General features: G+C 43.6%; 1 protein-coding gene across 1 annotated transcript in view; it reads right to left on the bottom strand.

Moving 5' to 3' along the window:
• LOC147013981 (prostaglandin E2 receptor EP4 subtype-like) overlaps positions 1 to 9,267 on the bottom strand; it is a 30,673-nt gene extending 21,406 nt beyond the window's left edge. Inside the window, exons 1-4 of the mRNA XM_085851471.1 lie at positions 8,505 to 9,267; positions 6,177 to 6,579; positions 5,838 to 5,984; positions 2,945 to 3,089 (exon numbers count right to left, since the gene is read on the bottom strand). Coding sequence (XP_085707597.1) covers positions 2,945 to 3,089; positions 5,838 to 5,984; positions 6,177 to 6,579; positions 8,505 to 8,745 — 936 coding nt within the window. The 5' untranslated portion in view covers positions 8,746 to 9,267. The remainder of the gene's footprint in view (positions 1 to 2,944; positions 3,090 to 5,837; positions 5,985 to 6,176; positions 6,580 to 8,504) is intronic.
• Positions 9,268 to 12,248: the final 2,981 nt, after the last annotated feature.

The raw sequence follows: 12,248 nt of genomic DNA, 5'->3' as shown, positions 1-12,248 counted from the left end.
TCTCATACAATATCCAATACCTCTCATCCTTTTGCACCCTTGCGTTGAGCCATGCTCGTCACACTGCGTCACCTGGTAAAATCATCAGGCCCTGCTTCGCCTTGCACACCTCCCGCATTTCTCACCAAACTGCACATTGAGTTGGCACCACAGATGGCTCATCGTGGACGCATGGAGAGGGCAGTGCTTCAGTGACGGCAAGGAGGAACCAAGAGTGGAGCGCGAGGGGTCTGGAAACCAAGACCATTGGTCAGAACCATTGGTGGTGCTTGCTCAACTGGTCCGGCGCAAGGTGTGAAGGGGCACGGTACACGACTCCAGCTTTACCTTTCTCTCATGCTATCAGGAGCCCCTCTCTCTATCTTTTTTCTCTGGATAAATGCAGCACCAGTCATTGCAAAGCTGCTAAGTGACTGATAAGGTTCCAATGGTGGGTATGTCATATAGGGGTAATGGGAATGTATACATGTTGTAAATACTTGCTTGTTTGCTACTCAAAGCCTGTTCTTAAGAAACTTGTGTCTTGACTCATTTTGTCAGTTCTGGTTGTGGCATAGCATAACTGAGGTTTGATTGGACTCGGTAAGCGCTACAAATGATTACGAAACCAGTGGCATCGCTCGGCCAACTAATTAAAATCTGTTACATGATCATCGGCATGGTACTCGCTCATTTCCGGCTTTCTTTGTGTGGTAACACAACATTGGGTGTGAGATCCAACAGGAAGCTCTGGGGCAACCGTTGATCGTGGTCTTTTCATCCTCTTGAAGTTCTCCGGAGGTGACGTCTGCCATCCTGGTTGGTGTCTTTTGGGAGCTGGTGCCTGTCACACTGGTGTCAGGATCGGGACCCAGTGTGACATCCATCACAATGCCATTATCAATATATACCTATTGTTATGATTGGAGGTCTTCAAAGACCGTCGCGGAACAAGCAGGTAGGCTCCGAAAAGATTTCCCCATCCACCCGGGTAATTTGGTGTGGATCGGCATTTAAAAACACAGGACTGCTGCAAGTTCACATGACAGAATTGGCTGAGTAAGCCGTCAATCGATTTGTTTCAAAGCGCTTTCATGCGAACCCCAAACTGCCCGTCTGATGGATTAATTTGCCAATTTGCAATATGCAATGTAGCCCTCTCCCATTAGCCACAAAGAAGTCCTCATTTGCAAGGGATTTATTGCAACAAAATGTGTTGGTGAGCACAGAAGAGCACAGCCATAACCAGCGATCACAAAAATAAGTACAATTAGAATGTGAATACGTAAATAAAGTATGTATGGTACAATTAGAATGCAAGTACGTCTATAAAATACGTACTATAAAACCACCCAAAACAAAACACAAAACAAGAAGAAGAGTAGAGATGGCAAACCCTTGTCAGGACTTCTTTTGAGTGGTGTATTTTTATAGGTTCGAGGGTAAATCTAATATGGCTGCCAAACCATGTGACCAATGACATAATATGTGAACTTTTTGTTCCTCATGGACAGGCAGTCATACATGTAAAGTTTTGCCTCGATCTGTCTGTTCAGCCACTTCAGAGAAGAAGATTTTTGAAGGTTTAAAAAAAAAAACGAAACAATATGGCTGCCAAATCACGTGACAATGACGTCATTAATGTTTTTTCTGTGCACCATTTTATCCCAAGATGACCCTCAAAAATTTTCATACCGATTGCATGTGGTGTTCTACATATGCAATTATGACATAACGAGGGCACTGATGACATCATAAAAATCACACCAATTACTCATGTGGAGTACTTGCTGCGTGCTGAGTTTCAAATTTTTCCTTGGTGCGGTTTCAGATACAGAGGTCCAAATTTTTCCTGTTTTTCCAATATGGCTGCCACAACTACTCTCTCCGACTCCTTCGGCCAGGCTAACAAGTCCTGGCAAGGGTCTGCAATCTTCGATTGCTCTTTCTCGTTGTCCTTGTTACCTCCACCACTGAAGGTGGACAGAAGTTATGTTTTCATCCCTGTCTGTCTGTCTGTTTGTTTGTTTGTTGTCTGTCAACAGGATATCTCAAAAAAGTTGTTGAAGGATTCTAGATTCTACAATATACTTTTTAAAGTGATTCTTCACCATTGTGAGGGCTAAAAACTATATAGAGCACGATATGTCAAAACGTTGTGGACAAATTCGGACAGAGCTTGGTGGACAGGTTGAGTGTGTGACAAGGACAAATTGATTATATTTTAGTGAAGATCTGGATCTGGATCCGGATCCGAGAATTTTTACATTTTTTATAAGTGATTTTTCACCATTGAGAGATGTGGCCAAAAAGTGTATATATATATCACGATATCTCAAAAGATTATCGATGAATTATGATAAAACTTGGTGGCTGAGTTGCGTCGATGACAAGAGCAAGCAGATTTGATTTTGGTTCAGGTCAGCATATCCGGCCTATCAGTGAGATACAAAACGTAAACTGTTCAGCCTGGCGGAGGTGTGTGCTCTACCGAGTGCCATTCGAGTTAGGCACGTGTATCATCTGAGCGTGCTCCTCCACGAGCTTTCAGTCATCATAAATACACTTCAATAAAAGTTACATTTTGGTAAACCTCATTAGTATCAGGGAGCTTGAGGTGTACTTTACTTTGGGAGTTTAACCGAAGCTATTGAAGGTAATTGACCCTGGTATTCGTACGCACTTCAAGAGGGTATATTTTATGATTCTCCAAAGAATGTGTAAGCGAAGCTAAAATAAATTATAGCATTTACTGGCAGAAGAAAATGTTTTTTTTCTTCGAATTCCTATCAGAGCAGTAACTCATGTATGTGGTGTGTGAAAGAGAGCCCTTGGAAAGAGAATTGCATGAGAGTACGAAGCACTTCAGTGGTGACATAAGCATCAGTGGATAATAAAAAGCAGGAAAATGATTAATTATTCGGGCTTCATTTTTTTTGTTGTTGAACAATCAGTTATTACTTACAACGAGAGGTGTGGAGCAGATGAGGAAAACTGCTGTCATGAGGAAAAGTAGCCAGAGCATCTGACTTTCCTCTGCGGAGGGACGATGCTTACTCAGCTGCGTTCTCCTCATGACCTCACGGCTCAGCTTGTTTGCAGGTAAGCGGCTGCTTACAGCACAGAGACAGACAGGTATGTGGCCACGATTGGAGTCATCAGAGCACGTTAATTCATAATACTCGAATCACGTACCTCTCATATTCCTGCTTAGCCCATCATCGTAAGAAGGATATTGATTTCCCCTATTATATCACCATCCATATTTTTTTTCTCCATGAGTGATTCTGTTTCATAGCCTGATAAGTATTAACTATGGGGCTATGGAAATGTATGCATTATGCACAAATTTAGAAAATTATGGTATGATAAGAGAGTGAAAGGAGGTTTAATAAGGAAGTGTCGCTATGGACAGAAAATGGAAAGAGGTTTGGGAGGAAATAGGAGTGAAGGAAGAGGCAAGTATGGAACATATAGAGGGGAGTAGGCGTCAAAAATTCCAAGAAACAGTTTGCAAACAAAATGAATAAATCCTACCGACACTGAAGCAATTTAAAAAGGTTTATGGAAACTAGTGAATGGATGTTGAGATAACACCAGTCCCAACTGGCACAACGACATTGGACCAACAATGGCAATTCTGTTGGGCCGACGTCGAGTTGATCATCGGTCCAACGTTGGTCATTCATTGATAGACTAATACCCCACGTTGGCCAAATATCATCCACATGAGGCTATCCATCAAAATGCCAATGTGGACACAATGTATGGTACTGTATATGGCTAATGCAATGTGTGTGTGTGTGTGTGTGTGTGTGTGTGTGTGTGTGTGTGTGTGTGTGTGTGTGTGTGTGTGTGTGTGTGTGTGTGACCAACCCCAATGATGCCAACCCAAGCATAACGCTGGCCCAATGTGGCTGTGCCAGCTGAGATGGCTCTTCACGGTTTCATTTACAGTGTAGCAAACTTCTCATTCAAGGCATCTGAATTCACAGCCTGTCTTTAGCAATATTGCTCTAATTTGGTAATAAACACATGAAGGGTCAAGGTACGAGCCCATAATTTTTCACGATTATTTATATTTGTTCTTGTAAATATAAAGCATTGGACATTTGAATATATGATGTTGTTCCTTCACAGCCACAATTATTCTCAGTTTCTCCTGTTTGGTCCAAGTCTTTCATGAACTGGATGGCTCAGCCTGAGGTTCGACTAAGTAGGTAAGAGCAGGGTTTTGTAATTGGTTCAGGTTGCTAGTGATAGCTCGCTTCCTGTTCGTGACAGACACTGTGGGATCTTTAACGTCCACCAATTAATGCCAGCAGATGGGACACCAATTTAACGTGCATCTGAGAGACTGCAGACACATTGATGAGTCAGTCACCCGACCTGTGAAATACCGGGACGTCAGTTTATAGCTGCGTCGGGATTCGAACCCAGGCTAGACAGTTTAGAGTGAGCATGCATACCTCGAGACTACCCTGCCAGCCCCATTTGAATATATATTGTTCACAAATTATGAACAGGAGCATTCTTAAATTTTTATGATCCACAAGCCAACCCAAGTGCTCTCGGTGTAGTGATGTAGTCCATGCATGTTTTAAGGTCGATCTGAATGAATACTCTACTCTTTTACACTCAACCTCAACACAAATACAGACAATGGATTTATTTTGCGCTCTTTGTAGCTGGAATTAACATATCAATTAATGTTTCTGTCTGCAGCCTCAGTTTCATGTTCCAGGTCGAGCTGTACTGAAATGGAATCAAGACTGTCCTTTTTGCGTCGGATAGTGAACCACGCCAAGACAAATTCTGCTGTGCATTCTCTGAATCATGCAGGACATGAAGACACTTACAATGATAAAAACAATAAATAATACATGTTAAAGGGGGTGATGAAACAACAGAGACTAGAGAGTTCACAGAACACCTTAACCCACATAGTCTTGAGAACAAGGCCATTGTAATGGTCTTTTCGTCTCTTGCTTTCTGTTGCTGAGCATGATCTATATAGTATGAACTTATTTGTGAATTTTGAATAACAGGAGTGATAGCAACCGTACGAAGCCGATGGGTTAAACTGAACAGTCCAGAGTTGAACCTTCTGCCTCAGAGTGCGTGGCAAGTTTGATTGGTCAAGGTGGCGTAACATTTTGCCCAAATACTGTTAAACTGATGTTTTTTGGAAATGCGAACAGTGATTTGTGTTCTCTCATGTTCAAATATATAGTAATTCGATTGAAATAAAATAAGTTTTAAAGGCTGTAGAAGAAGAAGAAAAAACACAAACATTTATTTGGAGGTTTGCCGCTGTCGAGGCGCCCTCTTTTATTTAACACATTCAATTAGTGATTCGTGCCTGTTGTTTGTGTCCTTTATGACATCACTAATGACAGTCAGTTTCCTGTTTAGAATGATTTTCAATTTTGATTCACTGCTAGGCAGTCAGACAGACAAACACTTAACTTACTGATCCTTTGTGCTCATGCGTGCTCAGGATGAGATTCTGTACAATTTGTCAAATTCAGAGTGAAAGTCCTGCTAAACTGCAGGTTCGTGTTCCAATTCGTGTCCAAAATATAACATTCAATTTAAATTAAGTAGTTCCTCAATCATAGGTAGAGAGACAGAGTGAACGAATTGCTTAATTCCACTTTACTCTCTGAGCATGGGGTAACAATCTCCAGGCATTGCACAGCAGGATTCAGTGCAGCACAACATGGTTCAGTTTCAAATGTGAAAAGGGAAGATTAGGCCTATGGCTAACCGAACTGAGCAAAGCTACCCACTCAAACTATACTTTCTCGTAACTCAGTCGTAAATGTTAAGTTCCACATCATCCCTTCGAGCCTCACCCTGTTTCTCCACCAGAATGTAAGGCTGCTACTGTGGCAGAGAGCTGTGCCGCTCGACGTCGCAAGCCCAACAGAGCGACAGCCACAGCGACATTGCACAGCAGTGTGATTATAACGAGTAGCGAACACACTGCTGCATATAGAAAGCTGCACACAACACAATGGAGGTGACGTACATGCGTAGTTATTACCATACTATAATATTTTATGTACAGCTATCAACACCTCTTAATATGGCACATCAACCACATTTGCGGTCTTATGCTCCCTGCATATTAACATTTATGTGGCTATGGATTATTGAACAAGTGAATGCAGATGTAACGGAGGAGGCAAGACCTGTATAACATTCCGGCGGTGTCGCGAGCCTGCCAGTCCACAAAACACCAGGTGCCAGGGAAATGCTTCACATTTTGGCCAAAGCCAAAGAGCGGTGGAACGCACAGCACGAGATTTCCCAGCCACACGATCACCAGCACTCGGCGACCCCAACCACGGGCCACACAGCCGTCGTGGTAGAACGCGTGATTGAGGGCCAGATAACGCTCGACTGCCATGGCGCACAGTAGAGAGATGCCAGTTGAGCCAAAGAAGAGCAGCGTGAAGGACAGGAAGTCACAAAGCGGTTCTCCACCAGGCCAGGACCCAGACGCATGGGAGACAAGTACAATAGGGCTAGCCAAGCAAGTCCCAAGTAGGTCGGTGAAAGCCAGGCCAAGCACCAAAGTGTAGAAAGCACTTGCTGGGGTTATGGGTGGATGAGGTTAAAAAGAGGTATCATGATGGTTGAAAATACTACAGATATGTTATTTGGATCCATAGATCCTTTTGAAACCATGAAATCATTCTAATGTGTAAAATAAGCAAAATGTGTGTGTGTGTGTGTGTGTGTGTGTGTGTGTGTGTGTGTGTGTGTGTGTGTGTGTGTGTGTGTGTGTGTGTGTGTGTGTGTGTGTGTGTGTGTGTGTGTGTGTGTGTGTGTGTGTGTGTGTGTGTGTGTGTGTGTAAAATCATACAAAAAAAAAACAGCTGGGCTAATCTCCACCAAATTTTGCATGCGTGCTGGGTTCGCAAAGGGAAGACTTGGGTATTCCAGGTATTTAAAAACAGAGCTCATCATGTGATACCCTATATTGTGTCACTAATGTATATCCAAGATACCCTTCCTGTCTGATGGAATGAGATTGTGGCGTTTTTTTTCTAAGTACCTCGAATAATATATCTAAATAAATAATGAGTGTTCACTTTCCTCCATTCGGTCGATATCAAGGGCAAGGTGAGATCACCCCATGTATCGCTACGTTAACATATAAAGTCTTGTCTGGTTTGGAGTTAACAATATCTTTCCCACTTTAAGATCCTCGTCATCTTCCGCACATCACCGTGCCAGCACGAGTGTTAAAAAGGTAGAATAACACTGTCGGAGGGACAGTTCATGCTCCAGGATGAAAAGGCATGACAGTTTTAGCATTCACCTCGGGGGAACACTCAGGTCTGTTATTTCGACCTACGATTAGAATCCAAGAAAGACCACTCGATGGTCGAAACCTCGGTTTTGAGCACCGACCCTGCGTTTGCAGTAATTGGTGGTGCCTTTTTTCATCCTTGAAAGTCTTTTTAAAGTGCACATGTTTTTAGTGGCTAAGATAGTGAGTTGTTAAATAAGACAAATTAATTGTTTAATTCGAAAAATCTTGACTCCAGTCGGTAAAGCTAGCAAATGAATGATGAACTAGAACTGCACTCGGTCGGGCACATACCTCAATCAGGCTGATCAGTTTACGTTTTGTATCCCACTGAATATGGCTGGATCTGAATTTGGACCTAAACCAAAATCGATTTGACTTGTTCTCATCACCTAACCAACTCCTCAAACAAGTTTTATCCGAGTCCGTACACAACTTTTTGAGATATCGTGCTGAAACATCATTTTGGCCCGATCTCTCAAAGGTGAAGAATCGCTTTAAAAATTCCAGTAGTCGGATCCGGATCCGGATCTTTGATCAAAATCGAATCGGTTTGTCCTCGTCACACATCCAACCTGTCCACCAAATTTCGTCCGAATCCGTCCATAACTTTTTCATAAATCTTGGCTCCAAACAAACAAACACACAGACAGACAGACAAACAGGGGTGAATACATAATATGAAATGATAGATTTGAGATGATTGATAGTCGACGAAAATTAGTGAGTGAATGAAAGAATAATTGAGGGACTTTGAGGGACTATTTGAAAAGTACGATGATGGGAGCCGATGTAATGTCTCCGTTTCGGGGTTTCCCCGAAGGCAGGTTTGCGAGCTGCCAGCGCAGTCTCATGGCACAGACTACACACAGGGTGGTTTACCTTTGCCTTCCCAGCATTAGTCGGGGCAGAAATTGGTAATTTGTTCAGGATGTCGCCGATAACTTTCCCACTCTTCACAAAACACACCGTGGGATTCTTAACGTCCACCAAAAATGTCAGCAGACGGGACAGCCGGCTTAACGTCCACCCGAATGATGGCACACTTCATTATGCGACACCCTGCCCGCGGAGACCGAGCTAAGAGTTCGGGATTCGAACCCAGACAAGAGAGCTCAAAAGGTGACCTCTGCACATAACTGTCGGACAAATAAAGTATGAAGGATGAGGGGTGAGAACAATAACAGGAGATGCGGTTTACCTTTACTTTGTCTTCTTGTGGCACACAGTGCTGCCAAGGCCACCACGTTTCCTACAACGCCAACCACAAACATTGCTGCTGGAGCAGCGATATGTGTAGACTTCACTGTGATTGGAGCATCAGAAGGTTTTAAGGTTTCATTCACAATCCCTGAACTCAGCAGCCAGGACACCTCCAATGTGGAGCCAGGAGGGAAGATAGAAGCTCCTGAAAGGCTCCGAAGAGTCGAAGACTCATCCATGTTGCATTTCACGAATCGGTATCCGTTGCAAATGATACCAAGAAGTCTGGGTCATGTAAAATCTTCAAGGTGGTAAAAGCATTCTTTTGTTTTTCAATCCTCATCCAGAGACTTCCAGCGTAAAAAAATATCTCCAAAAACATCTAGAAGGAGCTTCAGAAAAAGTTCCGTAAATGATAATTCAATGAATCCAGCGACTCGACTCCCAAAATGAATTAAACAGAAGAGGAGCACTTGTTGCTGCACACCAGGGTTTAAAGGCTTATTGAACTCACAGAGAAGTTGTTTTTGGTGGTTCTATCCTGAGAGTAGAGGGAAGACTTCACAAAGGACCCCACAAACAAAGCAACATCCTTTCATCTTCCATTCTCATAATCAGTGGAAGTGGCAGCATCATTGTGATGAAGAATGTATAGTTTGAACTAAAATACCGTACATACGTCCTCTGGCTCTCTCTGGCTCTCTCTCTCTCTCTCTCTCTGTGTCTCTCTCTCACTCTCTCTCTCTCTGCTTGGCTCCACCCCTCTCATGGTCATCTGTCTCCACCCTCGCCCCCGGTGGCTCCTCCCCTCTCATTTCAGAGTGGATCACGTACACTCGAACGGCCCAACAGTTCTCCAACCGACTGATTCCCTGAGCTGAAAGCTCACGATGACCATCTGGATACAGATATTGTGCTGTCGGGTCATATTCTCCCGCATTGGTGCGTATACCCGTCGAAACCATTGGATGTTGGAATAGACACATCAAGAGGAATAGAATGTGCACATTAACGACGAGAGCTCCCCCATCGACAGCACGGACACCCGTTGAGCATCAGCTGGATTTGTAACCGTTACGGAGCTTCTAAAAAATCCATCACCTGTTATGAGATGTACAACAAAGGTAATGTCTATTGATAATGTCAGCCGTCTCTCCCTGCCAAATTCGATGTCAGTCTCTGTTTTTCTCATCCTCTTAATTTCTCCATTTCCCACGAGATGTTTTATCTCCTCTACCTGCGTCATATTGTCATATCTTCATTGATCACTTTTGCAAAGCTGGTCAAAGCGAACACCGCAGCATTTGAGTTTCATATTTAATACACAGCATGTTCACCTGCATAGTCAACCTGGTGGTGGCTTGACGGTTAAGGTGGCTGGCGAATTAAGATCTTGGGGTCTTGAGTTCAAGCCACTGTCGTGACGTTTAAATAACACCAGGTGGGTTGACCGAGTGAGGAACAGGGGCACTGCATCATTGCTTCCAGAAAATGATGCAACCAGCAGCCACTGTCTGCGTACGAAACAAAACCTTTATACTCCGGATAGGGAGTACGTTACCTCAACCATGCAAAGATGTAACCGCCCACACCTCCTCCAGCATCTGCCTCCGTTGCCCCAGTTCCAAGCGGCTAACGATCAATGGGGATCTGGAGCCCGTGATGCCAGTTTTAACGTTGGACGAGCGTTCACACTCAGATGCACATGTAACGATGTATATGGCAATTCAGGTCACCCGTGGAATGGCATCAATCGCGGGGATCAGTTCCAACTCCACCACCGTCATGGATGATTGTTTCCTCTGCTCCTTTGTCATGTCTGTCGAGATACTTAACCATTCCAGGAAAGTTGGCTTCAAAGAAGAGTGTTATTTAAATTTGTTTCAACTTTCATCATCCGTTGTGTATGCTGAGATAGGGGCCTCAACAATCACACACACACACACACACACACACACACACACACACACACACACACACACACACACACACACACACACACACACACACACACACACACACACACACACACACACACACACACACACACACACACACACACACACACACACACACACACACACACACCTTCCTTTGTCCATGACATCTTCCTGGGGGAGGACATAAGCTTGCGATGTTTGTATGGTTGGTTGAAACTTTCCCAGTCTGAGTTGACAATTCCAAACTTGCTTTCTTGATCATTCTCGTTATGGCCTGCTTTGAGGAAGTTCTCTTAAATGTCAGCACGATGAAAGTAATTCCATCCTTTTGAGTTCCTCTTTCTTCCTATTCGTGGAACCTTCTTCCAAGGGATCAAGCAAAGGATGCGCCACTATCTTGTGCCATTTCACATCCCTACTAACACTCTTTTTTTTATCCCCAGGAATCCCACCAAACTGGAACCCCCTCTTAATTCCAGGTGACTCTTTCCTCCCCACCTTGTCCCTCTCTCCTCTTCTCTTTTTCATATTCATTGATCTCCCCGCTTGTTGTGTCCAACTTTGGAGCCACTGTCACACTGTCGGGTTCATTGCCTTTATATGCTCCATCACCCCACTCTTGCATTAAAAAAATATCAATTTTCGTTTTTAATTTGATCTCGTGGTATTTAGTCAGGAGGAAAGTGGAAGCTAAAAAAATTCTCTCTCCGATTCTCTTTCTCAGTTAGTAAAACCGCGAGTCAGAAAAAGTAAACTAATCAACAAATTAACTTGAATGTTTACCTTTTCATCTTCGACACGTCAGGTTAATGAAAATCACCTTGTTGTCTTGCGATGGACGAGACAGTTCGACACATCAGGTTGATGAAGATCACCTTGTTGTCTTGCGATGGATGAGACAGTTCCACACATCAGGTTAATGAAGATCACCTTGTTGTCTTGCGATGGATGAGACAGTTCGACACATCAGGTTAATGAAAATCACCTTGTTGTCTTGCGATGGACGAGACAGTTCGACACATCAGGTTAATGAAAATCACCTTGTTGTCTTGTGATGGATGAGACAGTTCGACACATCAGGTTGATGAAGATCACCTTGTTGTCTTGCGATGGATGAGACAGTTCGACACATCAGGTTAATGAAAATCACCTTGTTGTCTTGCGATGGACGAGACAGTTCGACACATCAGGTTAATGAAAATCACCTTGTTGTCTTGTGATGGATGAGACAGTTCGACACATCAGGTTGATGAAGATCACCTTGTTGTCTTGCGATGGATGAGACAGTTCCACACATCAGGTTGATGAAGATCACCTTGCTGTCTTGCGATGGATGAGACAGTTCGACACATCAGGTTAATGAAAATCACCTTGTTGTCTTGCGATGGATGAGACAGTTCGACACATCAGGTTGATGAAGATCACCTTGCTGTCTTGCGATGGATGAGACAGTTCGACACATCAGGTTGATGAAGATCACCTTGTTGTCTTGCGATGGACGAGACAGTTTGACACATCAGGTTGATGAAGATCACCTTGTTGTCTTGCGATGGACGAGACAGTTCCACACATCAGGTTGATGAAGATCACCTTGTTGTCTTGCGATGGACGAGACAGTTCGACATCTCAGGTTGATGAAGATCACCTTGTTGTCTTGCGATGGACGAGACAGTTCGACACATCAGGTTGATGAAGATCACCTTGTTGTCTTGCGATGGACGAGACAGTTCGACACATCAGGTTGATGAAGATCACCTTGTTGTCTTGCGATGGACGAGACAGTTCCACACATCAGTTTTGAT

This window comes from Eptatretus burgeri, chromosome 13 (genome assembly GCF_056783735.1).
Source record: "Eptatretus burgeri isolate ZD-2024b chromosome 13, Ebu_testis_v1, whole genome shotgun sequence".
NCBI classification, from domain to species: Eukaryota; Metazoa; Chordata; class Myxini; order Myxiniformes; family Myxinidae; genus Eptatretus; species Eptatretus burgeri.
Note: the sequence above shows the minus strand (reverse complement) of the source record. Positions and strands in the feature narration are given on the sequence as shown.